General features: G+C 37.6%; 1 protein-coding gene across 1 annotated transcript; it reads right to left on the bottom strand.

The window, feature by feature from the left end:
• Nucleotides 1-324: 324 nt before the first annotated feature.
• LOC104917525 (diacylglycerol kinase eta-like) lies at nucleotides 325-24095 on the bottom strand. The gene is made up of 12 exons (XM_031552079.1): nucleotides 23625-24095; nucleotides 23176-23308; nucleotides 15363-15469; nucleotides 14181-14306; nucleotides 12956-13058; nucleotides 11129-11291; nucleotides 8745-8853; nucleotides 8323-8462; nucleotides 6473-6560; nucleotides 3513-3598; nucleotides 2413-2512; nucleotides 325-678 (listed from the first exon to the last, which is right to left on the bottom strand). Exons 1-12 carry the CDS (start codon nucleotides 23772-23774, stop codon nucleotides 325-327), a joined length of 1659 nt encoding a protein of 552 aa, XP_031407939.1. The 5' UTR covers nucleotides 23775-24095.
• Between the last annotated feature and the right edge of the window lie 1788 nt (nucleotides 24096-25883).

The following is a 25883-nucleotide window of genomic DNA, read 5'->3' as shown; positions in this document are numbered from 1 at the left end:
AAGATCTCTACAGAAAATACACATGAAAAGAAAACTAGCATTAGGGTTTTTTTTCTGTAGCTGCAAGTTTAAAAATATTAACAAGAGATTTCTATTTTGCCTCTCCAGTGAAAATGATTCTATAGCAGTCCTTTGCCCATTGATATAATTCCATCAGAAACTATCATTTTCTGAAGGTTGATAATTACAAAAGACACGTATACATGCACACACATGCATAAATACGTATTCATATATGCAAACAGACCATCATCAACTTCTAAACATGCTGCATTTCTTGTCCTTGAAGTTCATAATAAGCATGTACATGTAACAACAGAAATTTCAAGGTTCAATATTAAAATTTATGCTAGCTTTAAGGGGAAAAAAAAGCATCCTTATCAGTAAAGATGAATGTGCACCTTTTTCTGCTTGTTCAATGATCTGCCTCACAGCCTTCTTTAAGCTGTTTGCCCGGAGCATCAACTGTTCTCTCGGCTTGAAGAGTTTCTGGGTGGAAGACTTTGCAACACACTCCACTAATTGCTCTTTACTTTCAGACAAGGATTCCTCACTTGAAAACTCCTCTCCTTCTTCTTCAACAATGGGAGGAGTGACGCCTGGGAGAATAGGAGCAGCCTGGGCTTCTGTATGAAGCGCTTGGAGCAACAGGTCAAGCTTTTCATTTAGCTCTGAACACTAAGAAAAGGGGGAAAGAATACACATACGCTAAAAAGCAACAAAGGTGAACATCTTAAGGAAATTAAGCATGGTATTACAGAGAGAGATCTACATTCTCCGTATGGTATGAACTAAAATTGTGCCTATGTCTCTATGAAATTATTGATGTTAAATCTAAACATGGGTTCAACATTTTGTACTACCAGATTATGAGTACGTTTGCATGGACTGTTGGTAGACAGACCCTGCAACATTCAACTTGCTGGAAGCAACTATAACCAAAAAAAGCTACATTCTGACTAAAACAACACATAGTGCTAAACTCAGACTGCCATTTAAGTAGGATACTTGCCCAGAGAAGCTGTGGATGCCCCATTCCTGGAGGCACTCAAGGCCAGGCTGCATGGGACCCTGGGCAGTCTGATCTGGTGGCTGGCACTGCACACAGCAAGAGTTTGCAACTGGATGATCTATGATGTCCCTTTCAACTAAAGCCATTCTACTCTTCTACGATATAGATTAGATCCTACTCTTCTTCTGACAGTCAGCAACATAGACAGGGCTACCAGATTTGTCCACACCACACAGTATAACTAATTATGGGCAGTCAGCATACCAGAGGAACAACCTATGAAGACATGCTAGCCATTAGACTGAAAACACATGGTGTTATTTTTTGACAACACAGCTGTACATTTAAGCAAGTGAATTGGCACTGAGGAAGCACTGCCAAATATCTCTTTTGCCCTAATCAATTGCCTTTTCTAGGTACACTGGAAAAGAGGCAAATTGCTTTGTTTAATAGAAACAGAGCATAAAAAAATGGACAAAAGCTGGACATAAGCCTTGCAGCTTGGAGGGCCAACAGAATCCCAGGCTGCATCCAAAGGTTGGTGGTCAACAAGGAGAGGGAGGGGATTGTACCCCTCTGCTCTGCTCTCATGAGGCCCCAGGAGGAGGAAAGAAACTAAAAGAGGGGAGATTTAGAATACATGTTAGAAAGAAGTTTTTTACTCAGAGGGTGGTGAGGTGCTAGCACAGGTTGACCAGAGAAGCTGTGGATGTCCCATCCCTGCAAGCATTCAAGGCCAGGTTGGATGACCAGCCTGATCTGGTAGATGGCAGCCCTGCCTATGGCAAGGAAGCTGAAAGTAGATGATCTTTAAAGTCCCCTCCAAACTAAGCCACTCAATGATTCCATGAAATGTGAATCAGAAGTAATTGCAATTTGTCAATCTTTGGACTCTGGGATTGTTAGCGATTTTGTTTTCTTCTTTTCAGTTCATGAAATTTTGTTGGTCAGACAAAATCCTCCTGTCTTTTTCAACGTTTCTGCAACTTGAGCTCTACAATTTGTAGCTTTAACTTTTATTTTTAATGCTGTAATTTCTCTTCCCTTCATTCTTCTATCATACTCTCTCACTAGTTGATTGTTTTCCTGTAGTGTGTAATCACCTTCAGACAAAAGTATGAATACTAATGCAAATTAACTCAATCTCTATGTATATTCTGTGTTTTATCTTTTGTAAAGGCAAAAAATGTGTAGAGTTTGTAGAGATCTAACAGTGCAAAGATGGTCTAAGCACTCAGAAGAGCAGAATTCAAACGTCATTGCATGAAAAGGAAGCCAAAATGGGCATCCAGAAGCCGTTTGAAAATTAAACACCCATGTGCTAGAAACTTAAAAAAAAAAAAAAGAAAACAAAAAAGAAAAAAACAACCCAGAAAATAGGAAAATAGTCGTAGTCTTACTTTAATGGCCATGGCATCAGCTTCATCTGCATTTTCCACTGGTTTTTCGTAAGTCTTCCCTATTTTGGCAACAAAGTCCTTTACAGTTTCACACAATATTCTAGGTAATAATAGAAAAGGGGGAGAAATAAAATAAAATAAAATAAATGCATTTTGAATTAAAAAAATCTTATGGCAAGTGATTTATATGCATACTGTCATACACTATTTTTGTTGTCAAGTGAGTTTTGCAAATGATATTTTTCTCCAAGGTTTGCAAAATTCAAGTGAAAATCTATTAAAAAAAGTCCTCTTTTTCTTCTTTCATTTAAGCCATTGCATGCATCTTATTTCTAAGAACTTACATTAACATGATTAATATTAATTTATTTTACATGAACTAAATAGATTTAACAAGATACAGATACAATTTAGAATTTTGAGTAATAATAAAATTCTGCAGTTTTACTTTCAACATGCACTATGTATGCTTTAAAAATGAAATGTTGTTAACTTGCTTTCAGCAGAAGACAATGAGATGTAATGACAGACAGATGTATTTCTGAATATTCTGTGAGAAGGTATACACAGAATACTTATTTCAGATATGTCCATGATGTGTAGAGCAATTCTCTCACTTTTAAGTTTCTGTTTGCAGAAAGAGAAAATACCTGGTTGTCGGAGACCACTGTTTATAGAATTGCCACAAACAGCTGTAACAAAGCTACTGATTTGAAATTCTGCTTCACAGCAGTGAAGCTTTTTGTCCTCTTAATGATACAGGCATGCATAAATCAAAGCAGAATAAATGTGAGGTGAAGTAGGTCACATATTTACATTAGCAACTACATGTTTCATATGTAATCTGTGTGAATTGTGAGTGAATTAAAAGCATTTTATAATAATATTATGTAATTTGTTTTAAAATGCTACTGCTTTCATTATTATCTATTTCCAATTGGTCTACATAAAACCTTTGCAGAACAAACATCTGCTCAAAGGTGTTAAGTAAAACCAGCTGGGCCTACCATAAGCAAATTGGGCTTAGACAGAAGGTTACCATGGTTGTAACATTACACAGAGGATTTATCCTACACAGTACATAAAAATGTCGGACTCACTTGGCAGAAGATATGACAACTGAGTGCTGATCAGAATTGAGAATTTTTGCAAGATGAGCAGCAACTGAATCCTCGTAAGCAGATATCTGAAAACAGAGAGGAAAGAAGACTTCAATTTCCACACTTTTCAGCATTTGACACCAACTTGAGTTTCAAAACACCTTAAACATCGCAGGATTTCCATGGCACATCTACTGCAAGGTCAAGCAGCTGGCAATGCTGCTCCTATCTACATACCAAATTTCACATCACGAATTTTTAATATTCAAAATAACACTGTATCTGAGAACTTGATCCTTGAACAGCTCTTTTCCTCCTTTTTCTAAAAAAGCTAAAAGAAGCCCATGTGGTAGAAACAATCTACCATCTTTTCAGATTTGTTACATACTAAACAATAATAATCTAATTTCTTTTATTTCCAAAACAAGCAAAGTTTCCATGAAGCTAAGCAGCTTGACTAAGTCAAATGTCTGTGGTTATTATCTTCATTTTCTTTTTGCTGTTAAACCGCTGTTAAACGGTATCCTACTCCCCAAGTATTCCTGCTGATGAAGGCTGTAAGACTTGGTATAATGTTGTCAAAGAAAATCCTTTGTGATTTATCATTAATTAGATTTCATAAAAAGTGTTTGGAAGAAAAGTGTGCATTTTCCTACTTTTCCTGCCAAGAGGAATTCCTGAGTGTTACAAAAGTTACAAAAGATTCAGAAGAGATCAGAATCATGTTCACACACTATTCTGCCTCAAAACAGGCATAGATCCATATCTCATGTTTAAGAGAAAATTCTAACCACATTCCAGACTTAGAGCTAAAAATAACTGCAGTTTGAAATTTTCTGATGGCTTCTTTTAGGAATCTTTTAAGATGCCTCAGCGTGTTTTTGTCCTTGACATGGATATACCTATCACTCTTCTTTTAATATTCATTTTAATATTTATTATTTACCAGATATATCACTTTTTTAACTTCTAAAACCCAACCTTAGCTATAGAGCTCTGACAGTAAATCAACTGTGTGCGCTTGTAGCTCAGAAGGCCGACTGTATCCTGAGTGCATCAAGTGTGACCAGCAGGGTGAGGGAGGTGCTTCTGCCCCTATGCTCTGCCCTGTGAGACCCCACCTGCGTCCAGTTCTGGAGCCCCCAGCACAAGAAGGACATGGAGTTGTTGGAGAGGGACCAGAGGAGGGCCATAAAGATGATCAGAGGGCTGGAGAACTTTCCCTATCAGAACTGGCTGAGAGAGCTGGGGTTCTTCAGCCTGGAGAAGGCTCTGGTGGGACATTATAGCGGCTTTCAGAACCTGAGGAGGGCCTACAGGAAAGCTGGAGAAGGACTTTTTTTAAGGACATGTTGCAACAGAACAAGAGGAAATGGCTTTAAATTGGAAGGGGGTAGACTTAGACTAGATATTAGGAATAAATTCTTTACTGTGAGGGTGGTGAGATGCTGGAACAGGTTGCCCAGAGAAGCTGTGGATGCCCTCTCCCTGGAGGCATTCAAGGACAGGCTGGATGGGGCTTTGAACAACCTGGTCCAGAGGGAGGTGTCCCTGCCTGTAGCAGGGGATTGGAACTAGATGATCTTAAAGGTCCCTTCCAACCCAAACCATTCTATGAATTTTAATTTCAAGGGAAGAAAACAATACCTACATTTCATCTGTAAGAATGAACAACGTTTTGAACAATAGTAAAGTCTTCTGGGGCCAAATCAAGTGAAATAGTTCTCTTGAAACTCAAAGAAAAAGAATCAGCTATGTACTTATAGTTAATTTTGGCACTGCACTTGAATACATTAATTACTGTAAGGTTAGTTATCTGTTCCAAAATATCATAACTCAATAAATTACACACAAAGAGATTTAACAGTGTGCTCAAAAGTAAATGGCTTTCTCCAAATCAGAGTAATAAACTGCAGAACTGGTTTTCCAAAAAAGAGGTTTTGTATAACTACTGAGTTATACAAAATATACAAACATTTTCCAAAAAAAGAGGTTTTGTAAAACTACTTAGTTATATTTTCAGGAGAGGCTAAACATAACTTCAAAGCCAGAACAAACAAGAAGAAAATGTATTTACAAGGTGAATATAAACTTGAAAATGTTAAGAGTCTTGCAAAATTAGAGACAACAAAACCTCAAATTTGCATTGCTGACACTGGAAACAATAACATTAGAATTACAGTCAGAGCAGTTCCAGCCTCTCTGTATCTTCATATCCAGCAAGATGTCAAAGGTTATAACCTCTCTGCCAATTAAGACAGCCTGAATCATTAAATCATTAAAGAACCTCCTGATTAATTATTGCTTCTCAAGTAATTTTGAGCTAAAGTTGACATGCATTAACTTCTTTAGGAATACCTTACTTTGTCATCTTAATCAATCTTTTTATGTCAATTAATTTGATTTAAGCATCTCATTCTCCAACAAAATCAAATCCTTATCAGACCATATAAACACAAATCTAGCTTTAAAGATAGACTACAATTTCCTTTTTCTGAAATCCCTTACGATTTCAAGCTCTTTGAAAGGACAACAGGTGGTATCACCCAATCTAACTGACTTCTACAAGCTCCAACAGATTCTCTCTTTCTACAAGTTCCAACAGCTTCACTCTTTCAGAAAACAACCATTGCCTTCAAAGTGTTTTTCTCAATGCTTATTCCAAATTCAAAGTAAGTAGAAAACATTATGTCGTTTTTTTTCTTCAGTATACATTTACCAATTTATTTCTACAGCTCTGCTGAAGATTTTTTCGCTTCATTCATTTCTGGTAACACAGAACTTGAAACCAGGATTGTTTGATATAAACACAGTGAGCAGCTACTAACTGCACTGAACTAGCAGATCGGAAAACACCAGTTTCTATTTTGCACAGAAGTGTTGTAATGATATTTCAAACTCTGTCATTCCAGCGGCTCAAAGTTAAGCCCATGAAAAAGAAATCAGAAGTGAAACTTCACCTGGCATTCCTCTGACTCTTCTTCAACAGTGACTGAAGGAATTGAAGGCTTTGCTGGTAATTTTAGTTCATATGACATTATACTCCACCTAAAAGAAACACAATGGCTTTTACGTTTCCAGATTATTAGAGCATCACCTTTTCTTAGGCATATAAACAAAAAGAAAATACGCCATCACACTACAGAATAACCTCTTTTTAAAAAGCTTAAATTTTAATCATAAGACAGCTGAATACGAGTGAAGTATTTGAAAAGAAAGACATTTTATTACTCATATTTTTTGTTTTAGCATCCAAAGGAGGGCTACAAAGATGGGGCAGAGCATGGAGGGGAAGATGTATGAAGGGTGGCTTATGTCCCTGGGTTTGCTCGGCCCAGAGCAGAGGAGATGAGGGGAGGCCTGATGGCGGCTGCAGCTCCTCAAGGGAGCGGAGGGGCAGCGCTGAGCTCTGCTCTGTGTGACAGCGACAGGGCCCGAGGGAATGGCATGGAGCTGTGTCAGGGGAGGGCAGGTAGGGGTTGGGGACAGGGTCTGCACCAGAGGGCGGTGGGCATGGAACAGCTCAGGGCTGTGGGCACAGCACCGAGCTTCTGGATTTCAAGGAGTGTTTGGACAGTGCTCTCAGACATACAGTCTGCTTTTTGGGTTGTCCTGTGTGGAGCCAGGAGTTGGACTCTATGATCCTTATGAGCTCCTTCCAACTCAGGATATTCTATGATTCTGTGACTCTACAAAAAAGCTCTAGCTTCACATTTCCATTACGGAGGCATGAGAACAAAGCAAATTCTGAAGTAACTTTTTTTTTTTCATTGACATACATATTTTTTCCCTGGTAAAGGACAGTACAGCAAAGGAAGTATGAAACTGCTAGTATCAACGCCCTTCACACCTGCTGAAAAGAACAAGAGATCACTGAAGATGGCCTTGAGAGCAACTCAGTTGAAATTAGAGCAAAAATGAACTTCTGTTCTTTTCACTACAGAAGAAGAACATATGATTTAATCACTGAATATTTCAGAAATCCCAGATCAGCAATTATTTCTAAAGATCAGTAACAAGTACTTCTATATACACATTTCTGCAGAATGATCTAATAGTTTGCAATCAGGATTGTTCATTTGCTTTATGTATAGAAACATCTAGCCAGCAACTCGCATAGAAAACCAGGGGTGGGAAGGTCACTTGGTTTTGACTAAGAAAATGCCATTGCATACTGAAAGAGCAATACTGGATCAAACCAAAGATGCACTTAACCTGGCATCTTGCCTACAGCTGCTGATATCTCAGGCATACAAGAGCAAAGGCACAACATGCAAATTCTCCCCACTCTTGAGGATACAGAACTCAGGTATTTCCTAAATAACAATGCTATTTATGGTATTTAATAGCACACAGGGAGTCTGTGAAATTGCCCAGAACGGTTTTGAATCTATGCGATTTCTTAAAGTTTATAACTTCTAACAGACAGTTATGCAGCTTCATCTGCAGTTATGTAAGAAAATATCTCCTCCTAATCATTTGTGTAAAACAATTCTCATCAACTGCCTTCCCCTCTGACTCTTTGGTTTGAAGCACACAGGGAAGATCTGTCTCAGTTACTATCTTGACTTTCCTCATGAGAAGGATCTGTACCCTTCTACAGACAGAGACATATCTACATGGTCCAAGGTACCTTTTTGTGGGTGTCCCTGCTAGAGCAAGGGCTGAACCAGACGGACCCAGAGGTCCCTGCCAACTTCAATCATGCCGTGATTCTGTGATTAAGTTTCTATGATGGATTTAGGCCACAAGAAACCCAAATACAATTTGAATCTCATAATAAATCAGGTATATACACAAGTCAGTTTACCTGTCTAACATTTTTGTGCTGGCTCGTTCCAATTTCTCCAAAATCTGAGGAAGCTGCGTATCATCATCACAGGATCCTCCCCAACCAAGGACACGAGCAAGGTCATTTCCAGTACCAAGGGGTAACACTCCTAACTGACACTGAAACACAACACAGGAGCAAATCTACTATTGAAAACTAGAAAGTACAATCTATTACAAATACTTGTTATTTCAATAACGTCAGTTATTTTAGCTGGTGTCAAAAGCTTGCAAATCAAATAGTCTAATTATAGTACAACTTGCCCTGCTTATTTCATAAAAGAATTTCATTTAACAGAGTTTGGACTATATAGGCATAGATGAGAAAGAACCAAACAGAGGAAGAATAAGCTCACAAAAGTATACTGAGTATAGCAAAGGTAAGTAAATATACACACTTGCCTGTTTGTGCAAGCTGAGTTTATCGATTTCTGACAACACCCAACCCACACTTCCATCTCCACCACACACAAGAATCCGGAAGTTGTCAAACTTCTGAAATAGCCGCAAACTGGAGAGAAAATGCAACCTGTTAGAGCCACGTTCACCACTAAGCCAACAGTCATACTTGTGAGCAAACTTGACATGAATGTGTGGTATCCAGCACCTCAGTGGTGAGTCTTTTATTATCATGAGGCATGTGGATGCAACCAGCTACTGTAGTAAAGCTATCTGCATATCCTATTTGTCGCTGTATATTTCACTTATACTGACATTTCCGATAAATAACATGCAGAGTTTTCTTTTAAAAGAATTCCCTTGATATTGTTTTCAGGATTTTATTGTTATTATTCAAAAAATTTCTAAGCTTTGAAATTACAGCTGTTCTGTGCTTCCCACTAAGGTCAGAAGCACAGGGAATTTTTTCACAAGTAGTTAAGATGTAACAACAGGATATCTTCCAGAACACCAGTGGGCTTTTGCCAACTTGTGACTGATTAAACGCAAGGACAGTGGGAGGCAATTATTACAAGCAAGGTGATGACAACAGAAAACAAATACTGTATTTCATATTACATACTCAAAGCAATATCCTGCTCTTACTTCCTATAGTTCCTCATTCTGTTTTGCACAATATAATACCCTTCACCAGCACCAAAAAGGAGAACAAGAAAGAATAAGCAGAACAAGTGACAGAACAAGGGGCAATGGGCACACACTGGAACCCGAGTTCCATGTGAACATGAGGAAAAACGTCTTTACTTGGAAGGTTACAGAGCACTGAAACAGGCTGCCCAGAGAGGTTTTGGAGTCTCTTTCTCTGGAGACATTCAAAACCCGCCTGGACTCTTTCCTGTGCAACATACTGTAGAGAACCTGCTTTAGCAGGGGGCTTGGGCTAGTGGTCTGTAGATGTCCCTTCCAACCCCTACAGTTCTGTGATTGTGTGATTCTGTGAAATATGAGACAGAGAGGAAAGGGGAATGAGATATGGAGAAACAACCAAGAGGTAAGAACAACAGGGATTTAAAAGCAAAATAAGTAAATCTAAAATGAATGAATTAAAAAATGTTAGCTTTTAAAATAAAAGAAATAAATATGTTCCCCTTAATGCATGTTATTTTCCAGAATATGTATAATCTGAGAACTATTTCTAAAAAGCAACACATTAAGATCACAATTATTTGAAGCTTTTGTATTTTTCTAAAGTAAATAATGTCATTTGTACATGATAGGCAGTTTCAGAACAAAAGATACATTTATTTGAGGGAAGAATGCAGCTAAGCTTTTTAGATCAACTAGAAAAAAGTAAACGTTATTACTACCTGATAGAATAACTTCTAAGGACCTCTCTTTGGAAACTGTTTGAGGAAAAATATTTAAGAGCAACCAATGTGACCTATGATTACTGCACAAAATGCAAAGTGAACCTCTTGAATCATGGTGTTGATAAACAAAGGAAAAGAAGAAAGAGAACTTTCAAACAGGTGTATTTTTCAGGTTGTCTCAAAATTCTCTCCAGTTAAAAGGAGCCTTCCTTACTTTTATGTTATGATTGTTATGATAATTACATGTGCAAACTGTTAGCTGAAAGTGACATAGATTAAAGAGATTACAGTAAAAAGATATTACAAGTTAAAGAGTTAATATATTTTAAAAACACAGTACTAACTATAAAAATACAAGTTGTATTCAATTGTATTTGTATTATTTGCCCATTGTTAAGTTTTTCATTTGCTATGGTTTAAATTTTATCATGCAAGCATAACTCTCCATCTATAAGATTACAAAAAATAATGTTTTCAGTTGCCTTAACTGATCCTAGTAGGCCACTGAACCACAAAGCTACATCTGAGCAGAATTAAGTTAGGCAACAGAAAAATGTGCATGAATTTAATCTTTATGAATGTGCAAAGATGCTTGGGTTGTGGCCATCACTATTGAAACCTCATCTCTGTCTCTTCAACAATTAACCGTTAGATTTTGTAGATGCCTGGTGGTTTTAATCGTGGACTGACTCCAAATTTATGTGAGATGCTCATATTCATGTCCTCTTGCATTTGTTATCTAAATCACACTTTGGACATATTTCTACAATGATGGAAGTTTTAGTGTACTTGATCACCCACTGCAGATGAGGTTTTCTAAAATGAAAATATCAACCTGTAATCCCTTCACCCACCAGAATTCATACTGAAACTCTGTTATCTACTATAAATCTTAAATAGGAAGTCACATGCTAGATACTGGTGATAGAATTACTGCAATGAGGGGACAACACAATACTATGCTTTGCACTAAATTCCCTCGCAGAAAGGATGGCTCAAGATTTCCAAGGTCATTACCCTAAGTGAGGTCCTCCATTCATTAAATCGAACACCTGAGCTGGATTTAACGACTGTTTGAATCGACGAAGAAACTTTACTCCCTGATTGTCTCCACTCTTTGAGTTAACAAAAACTAAAAGAGGACTGGCACAGGATGGCGGGCATGTGGCTTTCCAGAAACCTGCGAACATAGTTAGAAAGAATGAAATAAATAAGGCTTTCTAATATGAACAACACAAAAAGAAATTATGGGAAAGAGGAAGAAAGGAATGAAAGACAAAAGAAGTACATTTTATCATGCATTGTGTAAATGCTAAACTGAATATTAGCCCTGCGAAGAAAATGTAATGGCTCAAGATTTACCAGCTCATTTTTTCTCTCTAATACTTTCAGTGTCTATATTCAGTAAAATCCTGAAGACAATAGCTTTATTTTCTTCCGTGGCAAACAAGGTTTTAGCATACTGCTCAAATCTCTTCACAGATTATCACAGAATTAAATACATATTTCATCTGGAAGTGTTTGGTTTTTCATCTGATTTTTCTTTATTGGGTTGAACTGAATTTTCTAAGAATGCTCACAGATTTTAAAACTTATCATATTCAGTTTCTCTTCACATGAGAACTTTTTTGGGGGCTGAAGTTAGATTATTAATTATAACAGACTCATTGAACAGCAGACCTTCAGTTGTGATTACAGGTTATTAATATCAACACAGGTCTTAAATGATTACAGCACACTCTCAATAAGAGTCTCAGTAGGCACTAATGGACACTTCTTGATACTTCTTGACAACATAAACATTCCATGGACCTAGTGCTTTCTCAGCAACACTTCAAAATCAGACATCACAGGTGTAGGTGTTGACATTTATTTCACACAATATTAAAATAACTGTGCCATTTTTACTGCCTAAAATAAATACTAAAGCTAATCATTAAAAAAATGCCATTAAAGGATGCAACTATAATTCCACAATATCATAATGTATAATTTTAAATAAAATTTGTCTAATTTATTATAGTGCCAAGAAAAATAATTTCAAAAATAAAACAATCTCGTTATCATGAATAATAGATAGCAGAATGGTGCTCTGATCTGGAGACCAAATAGCAAACAAATAGCAAAGAGTGATCATAGACAGTATAAACAATGACTTATATTATCTTCATACAGTAAAAATCATTAAACTGTGTTAAATTTGCTGGTCTCATTCAGCATCAACATGAACTATAGAAAGAAAGTCTTGGATTTCATGATAGTCTGTATTCATTCGATTCCCTGCCTTCAAGTACAGTCTCCCACTGCTTATATATTCCGAGACATCAAAGAGCACCTCTGAGTTTTGAATGTTTGCTGAGTTTCTTTATCAGTGTGTTGCAGGATTCTTACTTTTATTTGAAAGATATTTGGAGAGACCACATAAGTCATTTTGCTCTTTAGCCTGATAAGGCAAGCGTTGAATTGGAGCCATTCAGCTAGCTTACATTCAGTAGCATGTAATATCAAGCAAAGTTATCTAAATTTGAGAGCTCATTCTACAAGGGTTGCATGTCAGGCAGACACTGGATTGCTTTAACTAAGGACTGAGGACTATTCAGTTGAAAAATTTCTAAGAGTCATAAATTAAAATGGTGAAAATTTCTATCAGGGTAACTTTTAAAACTTTTTTTAAATTTTCTGGATGAAATAATCCTCTAAAAAGCTACATGGAAAATTGCACTGTTCTCTAACTGTGAAGACAACATTCACTTGTTCAACTGAGGGATTTTAGCCTTGCTTAGTCAAACAGAATGCATTGCAAGTCCAGAACTACCACTGAACACACACTACAGTACTACGTACCATCAGAGTCTATACTGTTTAGTGCTGTTGGAGGTATGATCGATACCTTACATTGGCCAAGTGGACATTTACGAGGGTACAGATCCTTACAGGCAGTGTGAACCTAGAAAATAAACAAAAAATGATTTTCCTAATCTAGTGGCGGAACTACAACAGATTAGAGTATCTGTGGAACAAAACCAGACTAAAATTTAACAATTAGGTGAAGAGAGACTGTACAAAAATATGTGAGTGTTTAACCACAAAAGCTGGTTACACATTCCACAAAGTGTAAGTTTGGAGAACTACTCCTGACTACTCCTATGGCAGGTATGAATTGTCCTTTCAATTGAATGGCTTACCTCCATCCCCTAGCAAGTTAGGACCAAATTCCCAGCAGCCAGCATCTATGCTGAGGGGAGCAGGCACACTCTGCACACGCAAAGCTATTGCTCCATACTTGCAGTTCACTTGGATATTCTGGAAGACGAACAAGCCAGCCAAGCCAACTGAAAACATATCCAGTGTCCTATAAAATATATGCTATATTGTCTTCTTCCACAGCTATTGGAAAATCACACATGTGGAAGGTACTGTAGTTCATCTAATTTCAAATCACCTCTGGAGATGCCAAGCACTTTTCACCGCCAACACAAGAGTCTTAGACATGTATATGCTGAGAGCCTCAAGAATTAAAAAATCTGCTGAATTCTCAGTTCTATAATTTAGCATATATATAGATTCTAACACACATTCTAGCATTCTTTTTAGAAAGGCTAAAAAAAAATAAAGAAAAAATTATATTCTGGGGGAGAAAGCAACTGCATCGTCTTAGAATTTCAATCAGCAGTTTACAAAGTATACTGAAGAAGAGAACTTCAAGAGTCTTGCAGTATAATTCTTAAAGATGAATGCAAATTAAATGTTATGAAAGAGACAGAAAAGTTAACATATGTTTATTACGCATACAGAACAGGCATCTGAACCTCCACAGTTATCAGTTAGGAGAAGACAGAGAAATCACATTGGGTAACACCTATTAAAGAAAACTGCATTTGTGGGCGTATTAATATTAAGCAAAAGAAGTAGGACAGTCATGAGAAATGCTGAATGTTAGAAAGACCTGAGTTTGCATAAGCTGCCTCTCCGTACTTAATATAAAAGCACAGTAATAAAATGGAAACAATAAAAATAATGGCAAGTAATAGAGCTGGCAAAATCTTAGGCACTTGGAGGTGGCACCTACCATAGCTTTACACCAAAGGCACTTCCAATCTTGTAGGCGTAAAACACTGCCACAGGTCTTGTCGCAGACTGCGCATTTGGCACTGACAGGCAAATTACCCTCTAACCATTGGTGAGGCATAGCTATCTGTGAAGAAGTAGCCATAGAAGTTAAACATCCAGATACAGAAATCACAGCTTTTGTCTCTCAATTACAGGTGAACTGTAACTACTTCCACAGCTCTATCTTTTCATCAAAAAAATGGCAAAGTAAGCGAAGTGACATTGATTCTTGGTAGGCAACTGCTTTCAGAATGGGCTGTGGTGCTGTTTCATATGCTAGGTAGAAAGTGTGGCAGCTGAATCACAGAATCAATCACAAGATTGGAAAGGACCTACAAGATCATCTAGTCCAACGTCCTCCTATCACCATTACTAGCACTAAGCTACTAAACCATATCTTGTAGTAAAAGAAGGGATACACTTCTCACTCAACCATTCGTGACACTATGCTACAACTAGCACAAAACAATAAGGCAGTTCAATCTAGAGATTCTCTAGAACAAATATGTAGCCAGTCATTTAATACAGACTACATAGCACAAACCCATCACAATAACTAAAATTCAGAAGAACAGGCAGGAGAGCAGAGTATGTATGTGGCTTTACGTCCTGCCTCAGCCATCCAAGACTGGTAAGTCACAGCTCTATAAGCAGCCCTTGGGTTGAGGACAAAGCTGTTCTCTGTGCGCTCGCTGTCCCAGTAATAATAATTTGTGCATTAAAAGAAATTCCTAGGTGTGCAATTTAGTATTAATTCCAAACAGACCTCCTGGGGAACAGCTATTAGTAAGGAGGACACAAAATAGATTGCCAAAACAGCTTGGTAGTGGTGTAAAATACCACTCTTGCAAAGAGCAGTAGGAAATTCTCAGAGCAATTCTTCACCTTCAGTTTCTCTGCATGTGGTCTTTAAAATCTTGTACCACGCATTAAATCTAGTGTCAGCAGACATTAAGCTTCTCTCATAAGAAAGAAATACAACATTTTGTTTTAAATACCATGATAATCTTTGAAAAGTGTTTGGAAATACAGCCATGTACCATTAGTTCAATGGGTCTCATGACAACATTTCTATGCGTAGTCATTTTTTTCCATTAAGAACCAGCTACTGGAAAGTACTGTAAATAAGAATAGTACTTACACCATCTTCATCTTCTATGATATCTTTTCCAATGGAGGCTAATGTAGTCCATTTGCAGTTATTTGTTGCTCTGACAGCACATCTTTTATGTGCTTTAAACTTACACACTGCAAGACACACATGAACATGTAAACAGTATTATTTGTTGCATTTCAGTGATACATGTGCTAAAAAAACTAAACAGAGATATTCATAAAACAGCCAAGTACATGTCATTTACTGTTGCACACGACACAAACTAATAAAAAAATTCAGTTTATAATCTCACCAGCTGTAACTCACTAAACTGGATTTAGAAGCAACAAATCGTGTACGCAGCCTTGGTAGTTTTTCAGATATGCTTTGAAAGAGCTCAACATATCATAGAATCAGAGAATCAGAGAATCAGAGAATGGCCTGGATTGAAAAGGACCATAATAATCATCTAGTTTCAACCCCCCTGCTATGTGCAGGGTCGCCAACCACCAGACCAGGCTGCCCAGAGCCACATCCAGCCTGGCCTTGAATGCCTCCAGGGACGGGGCATTTTTCATGTACAATGCAATGCACTAAGGTACTAACGTACTTCTAACACACGTCTCTGTTTTTGCTTTTTCTATTGTTACAGAGGCACAAATCACATATGTGTTTTAAATCTTTAAGATCTGGTGGGAGAGCATTTGGGAATAGTTTTTCTTCAGGAGCTCTGTTTCTTTGGTGAAAGCATCCCTTTTACGCTCTGCAGTGCACCAGCTTTCCCAGAAGCTGAGAAGGGGAAGAATTAAGTGATGATATATTTATTCAGGCAACCAGTGGTTACAGTATTTTCTGAGAGGTTGCAGTAAGAGAGGCCTGACTTCTTACTGGATTATGTATAAAAAATGCACTAACTGTAATAACTCAGCACAAATGTCTAATACATTCAGACAAACTAATAACTATTTGTATTTCATTCCACTTAATTAGTATCACTAGCTAACAATATCCTTCTACCCCAAACACAGTGACGCATACAACTGTGGGTATTTCTTTTTACTGGAAGTGTATGAGATCATTCTGTTTAGAGTGCATTACATAAATTATTTTAGCAAAGACTATTAAAGGTTTATGAGAACTAGCCAGCAGACCAGAAGAAGTAGTCTCTTTGGAACAAACATTTGACAGGAAACAATCAAAAGTTTTGGCCCATCACTTGTCCACCATTAAAAACATTAAGCCACGGCACAAAAGGTCTTGTGAATCATAAATTTCTCATTTTAATTCCACTGATCTGTTGCCAGATCAATTTTAAAAGTGAATGGAAACTAGGTAAGCGACATTAGAGTTTGAGAGCCATCATCCCTATGCCGGGAGACATGTGACAGTATGTGTTTAGATCAAAGAAAGAAATGGAAACAGAAGAAGTTTTGTTGCTTTACAGCAGCTCCCCTGGCCATTTCAAAAAGCAGCATTCATAGCCCCCAACCGACAGGATAGGCTTACATTTTCAGAATAGCTCAGCATCATATTGTGTGTTTGCCAATGCAAGCTGGTTCCACTTGCCTCAAATCTCAGCTGTCAGAGAAGTGCAGAAACAAAGGCTGCATTTCCAATGTGTTGGGCCTTAGCAGTTTTGCCTCTTGAATATTTTGGAGAAGATGTGCCATCAAATTCAGCTTCTAACTCACAAATGACACATATCTGTCTTTGCTGTGCAGATCAGGGTACAACACATCAGGGATGAGGGGCAGTAGGAAATTCCAAATGACTAAGGCATAGGAAAATAACAATTTTCAAGCCCTATACACCTACCACCTAGATCTCAGGGCCCTGTATTCACCCTTTGTTCTCTCAACCAAGCAGGAACAAATTCACACCAAGAATCTGAAGAGCTGCAGAAAGCCACACCATGGACAATATTCCAGCATGCGACAATGGAATTTTGATTTATGGGCACAGTATAATTCAAATCTGAGTCCAGATTTTCTGCAAATCACCCCACTGCAGCCCCAATATCATCAAACAATTCACGTGATTTTGAGCAATGAACAAACATTTCTAGAAACGACAGCGATCTTAAGGCACGGATGGAAATTTCAAGAAAAACACATTGTAGTGCAGGAAAGAGGGGTATAAGAAAGGACATTTCAAATCAAACCTCAACCACTACCCTCTAATTTCTTTTATCTCAGGAGATACTGGATTACATTCATGGATTAATCTGATATCTGAAATCTTCTGGAAACATGAGGCATGTTGCTAAGCACCAATTGCCATTACTTTGCTACTGAAATTTAAATGATGAGAAAAGGAGAAAAATAGCCCATCAAAATCTAGACTATTTGTAGAACACCATTTCACATTTTAATTTCCTGTGTAAATATTTCTAGCTGGAACATGAAGCCGATCTCTCTGAAAATCAACTGAGAGAACCACTTAATTAGCGAACAGTTGTCACAGTTGCACCAACATCTGCTGTCAGACAGCGATTAAATCTGCAGCTATTATTATCTATAATGAAGAAAAGTCAACATTACTGAATGTCATCATAGAATCTCTTGCATTCAAAATAGAGATCTTTGCTATAAAACAAACACTTCTGTCTCAAAGACCTTCCATTCTGTCCACCCATCAATTAATTCAGTTACAATGGGGAAAAGGCATTGAGTATCCTGCCAAGGTTACCACTCTGCCACCTATTTTATGATGAGTTTTCTAATCTGTATTCTTCAAAAACCATGAAGCTCTGACTGTACTTTTCCAGCTTCAAAAGCTAAAGCTCAAGTCTTGAAATTGATCTGAAGAACCCTGAGCTGGTATTTGTACATGGAAATGGAAGGATTTATCTTGGAGAGCAGTCCATGAAACTTGATGTTTTGTTTCCAAAACTATGGTCACATGAAGGACTGAAAGACCTCAGTGAAAATGGAGTGACTCACATGAGTACAGCAACCTAACTTCATTGCTAGTTGCAGACTATGCTTATGTTATAAAGGATAAAATTCAATAGGTTCTTGATAGCTTTTACTATTTTCATTCCAGTAACTAAATTAATTTATTTTACAAAGACAGCACTAAAAGAATATTCATATTAAAAAGCAAAGGACCACAAAATTCAGTTAGTCATGCAACTTTAATTTAGCTTCCATATGCAGGTGTGAAGTCTTCAGTTACATGATTATACTCTTTTTGAGAAGAGGACCTTCATTCACTTCACGGAATGGATAATTCTTGTCAAGTATGCAGCTGTATCACACTCTTGTTCATAGCAGCCTTCAACAGGTATTCGTCTTATTTAACAAAAGCTAATTAAACATTGTTTTTAGACGTAAACATCCATTTCTTTCTAGCCTTTCTGTTTAATTATTATGTTTAGTACTGCATTTTTTGAATGTTGAAAAATGCACTTTTATTTCCTCAGAGTACTGCCAAAATATGGGATTGGTTTTGTACCCATTTAAATAAAGGAGTATAAGTGAAGCCTGCAGAGTTTAAGGACAATGCTGTTCACTAATTTTGGTTATCAAGAAGGAAATGAAGACTTGTTTTTTCAGTTTTACCTATCTTGTATACAGATCTTCAAAACACAACTCCAGTTGATTTCTGCAGCTACTCAACATTCAACACTGCTGTGATATAGGCCCCGGATTACCAACTGAGGTGTCCAGAAAACAAAAAACACATAACTACTGATTTGATCCAAAATATCATTTAAATGATTACCCCAGGATTACAGAGGGATACAGTATGATACAAAGGCAAAGAATACAGAATACAGAAGTTTTTTATTACAGCTTAATTCTTTATGAATGTTCTTTCTCTTCTGGGTAGATTCACTCACTATTCACTCTATAGTCTTTAGAAAATGTGGAAAAAATCCTGGAAATGATGAACATCCAACTAGCATACGTGCAATGCCCTGTGCAGTGGGTAAGAAGAAAAGAGTTCTGTGGGGAAAAAAAGCAATCAACAAAAAAAGACTAAGTGCACAAAGTGTAATTACTGAGATAATTTAATCCGTATGTTTTCTTATTGCTTGAATCATGATCCTGAAGTGTTTTTTCAACATTGCTTTGTCTGTGCAATTCATCATGGTAGAAAGCATCTAATTTAAACTGCAGTCTTCAGCTTATTACATATATTCTGCAATCAAGAATTCAGTCATGACAACGAAAACACTATAAAGAAAATATGTATAAAAAAAACTGCATTCCACTGTCGAAGACTTGGACAGAAAAGTGGTGTTAATACAGAGTAATTGAGGCTTAAGAGCTTTGAAAGAGATTCTGTAGATAGTGATCTAGGCCTATAGGTTGAAGCATTACATGTATTCATAACTTTACCTGACAACCTTTTAGACTCCTGGGTCTACAAGCAAGCTAAGCTCTAAATAACAGAAACATTTGTGGAGCATAAAGAACAAAAGCCTTACTTGATTCAGCTTGTTTGGGACAATTTCGAGAGCAAATATTTAATCTCTTTGTCCTGTGGAGGACTGTGGATGAATGTAGAGGAAGATCATTCCTTTAGACAGCTAGAGTAAAATCTTTGTTCATCAACATCACACACAGACAACACTTAAAAAGTACATTTTCTTTTGAGAAGACATAGAAAAATAAATTGGTGGGAGAAACAGCACTGTACAACTGTGGACAAATGCCGCGGATAGCGTTCTAATCAGATTGTTCTCAAGCGGGGAAGCACGACAGTACTCAATATGAGTGATCAAGCTTCACTTTATTGCTGCACACACAGAGTTTATATATGATTCTACTACACATGTGTTCACCTACTATTGGAGCACAAGGTGGGCGTCTAGGTGGGCTGCCTAGCTTCAACCAATGCTCAGCCAGCATTTACACCTGCCACTGAGCTCATCCGCTTATCAGCCCCCCACATATCCACAGAGCATAGCTGCGGATGTAGGCCTGCTGTTTAAGGCCTGCTGTTTACAGGCTGCCCAAGGATGTTGTGCCTCCTATCTTAACTCCTAATGCTTTCTCATGAGAATGCACCCTGTGCTGCCGCACTAGTTATGCTCATACACAGCCTCATGTCTGCCCTGCTCTCGCAGCCATTCCCCAACAGACAAATTTAATTTTTTTTTTTCAGCAGTTAAAGGAATGTAGCCTAGTTTGATAGTTTGATGTGAACTTACATCTTCAGTTTGACAAAAGTATCAATTCTTTGACTTCTGAAGAGATGTAAGTTCACACTATATTCAGTTCCCCCACTAAAGGCATTAACGCACTCTGCTTCCCAGCACTGGCTTACACCAAATTTACAGGGGTGTCCTCAGAGTGGACTGCAATTATTTTGGTCAACTTTTGCCAAAGGTTGTTGGAAGAGAAGAGGTTCCGGAAAAAGAAGGCACCCACCTTATTTCCAAAAGAAATGAGGCTTGTGCAGTCAGGTTTGAAAAAACATTTGGTTAGTGCTGCTGGAGACCAGCAGATCTAAGAGAATAAAATATTAGAGGACTAATCTTCCAAAGTATCATAAACTGCAAAACATTAGAATGAAACTGGTTTTTATTTTTTACCAATAGCTAGTAGTCAAGAGTCAGACCAAAAGAGTACAAAGTCTCCAAGATACTTTCAATATAGCTTGGTGTGCCAGGAAGCCAAACCACTGAAAGGAGGAAGAGTTTCAATATCTCTCAAAAAGAAGCCTCTCATGCTTTTCAACACATGAGATAATAGAGAATCTCGGGATCAATGACCACACATATAATTGAATTTAGCATAGATATAAATGGATTGCCAGAGTAAAGCAGCATTGGAGGCTTCAGACGTCAGGCATGAATATTTAAACAGGTTTATTTCAAAGACGCAATGAGAAAAAGTAGAACAGAACACGTCAGGGGAATATTAAGTCTCAATACCTACTACATCATCTTTTCAAAGAATATGTATTGCTAGCACTGGATAAGTAACAAATAGATGATCAGCTGCATCACAAGTGCACATGACAGAAGCAAGTAAATACGAGCTCAAGTCACCTAACAGTTTCAGAGGAAGAACTAGCATCAAGCTGAAGTACCTTTTTACATGAATGGGTTTTCACGGAACTGGGGGAGAAGTAAGAGTGTTCCAAGACAAAAGCCAACCATCAACTGATTTAGATTAGATGGATAATTAAGGTACTTCTCTTATTTTTAAAAATACTGGGAGGAAAAAAAAGATAAAATAGATACTAAATAGTAGCTAAGAAGAAAGTGGAGGTAAACTTCTTAATAAATAGATGAGTATCATACTATCTATATTTAAAACAATCCAGGCCATAAATGTTTATGAAACTGAGGGCAAAGGAGAAGCCAATCCAGTCTATCATTAAGAGTCATCGGTAAGAATTGATGAAAGATCAATTGGCACTAGAAAAGTGAATAAATGTAGTAATAGTTTGTAATAACTTATGCAGACAGGTGACAGAGTCCAAATCTGGAAATTACCTCCAAGTTAACACCAACCCCTTGGAAATAAGAACCATACTTAGAAGCACTAAAACCATACTTTGAAAACATTTAGAAAAATGATGAGCTACAACCATTAATATTGATGATCTCATAACTTCCACTAATCAACCTTCTAAAATAGCCATAATATTAACTTACAAAAGGATAAATACATTATGAAGGGAAAGGAGCCTTTCTTTTCCTTTTCCTGATTAAATATAGCTGTACTTGCACATAGAGGCAATACAACTGCATATCAGCTAAACATATGATACTTCCATCTGCCAATATCAGACATGGGAAATACCATACTTGCTTTAAAATTGTCCAAATGACTTACACACAGCGGAAAACATATACCAGAGAAGCTGGTATGTAACTATGCTACTTCTAATTTCTATGAAATGGAGTCTGTACAGTTCCTTGTTATCTGCACCATTAGTTACCTAAAAGTATTTGATAATATTAATGCACATAATCATAAGCAGACTGTCAGTATTATAACAGCATTGAGAAAAGAAATGTATCTGCAGTATGCTGACATGCATCCAAAAATGAAGTCTTGAATGCAGTAATAACATTTACTCCTTTCTGAATAGTTAGCTACTTGTAATTAAGTATTTCATACATAGCAAGAAAGTGACACTAAAGCTTGCCTCTACATTTCATATACATCATAAGGTCACAATTATGCTTTTTTTTCTCCTGTATTTTAACACTAGCAGACTTACTACAGCTTTTTCAGAGTACTCGCAGTATGAAATACGTAAGCTGTTTCAGGTTTATTACAAATACTTGTTTGCAAAAGATCATTTCTCCAGATCAGCTTAAATCTGAAGTTTTAGTCACACCTCCTGTTTGTTTCTATTGGATTTGTTTAACCATAAACTGCAAAGGCATTTAACATCCCTACCCCCTCATCGCATGACAGAATTTTTAAAGCAATAAACCTCTCCTCAGTGCAGGACAAAGCGTTAATAATTTTTATAGACGTGGGGCAGAAAGTACCATTATGATTTTTTTTTTTTTCCTGAGGAATGCTGATTCTGCACACCAGTAAGACTATTTTGCTGCACATCTGCATTTTTCAAGTGCAAATCAAAGAAATCCTATCTTTCCTTGCAAACCATCCACCCAGGCAAGCACATTCCAAACTGGTAGCTGCAGCAGAAGGAAATATTTTATTGAAATGAGTTAGAAAAAGGCACCTGGAGCACAAAGAGGGTGAGCCATATCATTCGTAGATACTCTCCCCAAGAGAAAGCCGCTCTAGTGAACAGATTTCTCCCTTTGGGCTTTTTGCTAACTCATTATTTTCAGAATCATTATTTGTCTTAAACAGTGGGTAATTTAGATACGTACACAGAATTATAAAAGGAGGGAAGAAAGCATTCATTTTACCTTCGCAGGACAGGCCGTGAGAAGTGACTCCAGAGAGGCTCTCTCTGCACACATTGCAGAAGGTGGGTCGGGCATGGGAGCAGGCGTACCAGTTATGCATCCCTGAGAAATGTTCCACATTAAACTGTGCCGTCTAGTAAAGGAGAAGTTAAGACAAATTTGCAAGTACAGAACACAGCTACGGTGACTGAAATTACCTACCGTTCCACATTACAGGGGACAGTGCAATGTTAGCAACAAGTTTTTTCACAAGGATACTTCGCTCTCTCTACCTCCAAACTTCTAAGCAAAAGTATCACAAGAATCCCGTAGCAAGCTCTTAATGTGAAGCTTTATCCTGACATTACGTAGACTTTTCACACTAAGAAAGGTGAGCTACTCTAGCTCTGTGTCCTGTTGCTTGATCTGTTCGGCTGGAGCAGGTAGCACCAACAGGGAGCTCAACTTACCTCATAGTGTTCCCGGGACTGTACGGATTTCAGAGAGCTTATCCAGTCCTCCATTTCTTTTCTGTTCTCAGCACACAATATCAGCCTCCTAAACGGAGTGATTATCTGAAAAAGATTTGCATTCTGGTGATTCCAGATGGCAAAACCCATGACAGAATACAGTACCTAATGCAACATTTTCCATGAGATGATGCAAAAGGAAGACACACCCTAGACCACAAGACGTTCAGCACTTAACAGTAATATTTTCGTTACTACACTACCAATCACAAAAGAGTTTGTTTTTCCTTCTGCAGTTCCTAAGATTCTCATCCGGCTTCAATATAGGCTTTTACAATGTCTATTGATCGTGCCTCCTTCTCAGCTCTTTGTGCACTGGTGCTTAAGTACTCAAACAGAAGGCACTGAAACCAATAAAAGAACTGTTCTAGAAATAAGTAATTGATTAAGATTGCAATCCTAGTTCATAACAAAATTACAGAAACTGCAAGGTCCAGTCAAATTACGGGACACCAAACAAATAAATACATACTTAAAAACCAAAAGCCTGGAAGTCTTAAAACAATAACAATAAAAGCTTTCATTGTACTTCCCAACATCGTATATTGACAATAAACTTACACAGTTTTACACATACGAACAGAATAAACCATAACTTTATATATAAAGTCTAGGAACACATACAAATCTTTATAGAGAGACACAGAGAACAAATGCAAACATCTGAAATCAAATCCTACAATCCTACTGGAGCAGTCGAATAAATTCCTGGAGCAAGTTGATGCTGAAGAGATTTCAGTGGTCTGGCTTTAGATACTAGAATTCTGAAAATGCTCTATCTAGGAGGTTTACTCAGAGCAGAAGCTGTTTCTCCCTTTCCCTCACCAGTAGGAAAATAATTAAAATACCAGCAAGGCATCAGAAACTATCATCAGCTAACTCCCACTGAAATTATTTTGAGCATTGCACAAAAATAGATGAAGCAGTTACTTTCACAGCAAAGAATTTAAAACAAAACAGGTACACGAAATTAGAGGGAAGTTATTTGTAGTTGGCTTTTTTTTTTTTTGGGGGGGTAGGATGTCTGAAAAATTAAGTGCAATCTCTATCACTCACACCTAAACCCACTGCACAGCACCTACAACCCACACTTGCAGATTACTTAAATAAAACAAAGAAAGGACCACCAAAAATGCCGTCCCTCAGCACTGCTTGAAATGCTACAGGCTATGGATAATAACATTTGCACAACATTAGCAAGCACTCACCTACATCTGCATTTACTTACCCAGTCTCTGCTGCAAATAGTCTCTAGCCTTGATTTGTCCTATCCACTTCTTCATTAAACTGAGCTGCACTTAACGTATCTCAGAGGCAATGCAACTGAAGTGCAGCAAGCTGCAAGTCACATGGAAGAGAGGCAAAACCCTTTGGGTTTGCTTTCTTTTCCTTCTTTTTTTTTTTTTAAACATATATACTTCAAATGGAAGGGAATAGTTTCTCCGTTTTCTATTTCCTTCAATCTTGCTTAAGCTTTTTAATAAGGTTTATTAGTAGCTATCTGTGACTCTTCCTAAAGAACAGTTAATGCAAAGAGCAATGCTTCTCTCATTAGTTTGGAGCCAAACAGACGCTTTATTACTTCAAAATGTTTTTCTAGGCCAGGTCATCAAATGAAGCCCAGAAAAGCCATTAAATCATAATATAACCCTGGCTCCAACAACAATCAGCATTCTTCAGGAATTTCCAGGTTTCAGCAGACTCAGAAATCTTATTTGCGCAAAGCCACCAGATTATTTCTTATTATCTAGCATGACATTATATACAGATTAAGCAAGGAAAAAGCCCACCCAAAATGCTGTGTCTCAAATCTGTTCTCATTCCTAGTTCAACCGTGTAACCAGATGTTGTAGAATGCCATTAAGCAACAACTGCATTGATTACTGAAGACTACTGAAAATCTTGATATTTTCAAGTAACATCTATTTATACTGCTCTTGTCTTTAACAGTATCAATTGTGGAAATCCCCTAGGTATTCCCTCACTCTCCTCTCTCAAAATCAAGACCTCCGTTCAGCTTCTCACAAAGAATTATCTGCTACCAGCTGAAATCAGAGTATCATAGAATCACAGAATGGCCTCGGCTGGAAGGGACCTCAAGGACCTGGACACAGTACTCCACATGGGGCCTCATGAGAGCTGAGTACAGATGGACAATCACTTCCCTGTCCCTGATGGTTACACCCCTACCAAGATGCT

Source organism: Meleagris gallopavo, chromosome 1 (assembly GCF_000146605.3).
Source record: "Meleagris gallopavo isolate NT-WF06-2002-E0010 breed Aviagen turkey brand Nicholas breeding stock chromosome 1, Turkey_5.1, whole genome shotgun sequence".
Lineage (NCBI taxonomy): Eukaryota > Metazoa > Chordata > Aves > Galliformes > Phasianidae > Meleagris > Meleagris gallopavo.
This window is presented reverse-complemented; position numbering and strand designations above follow the sequence as displayed.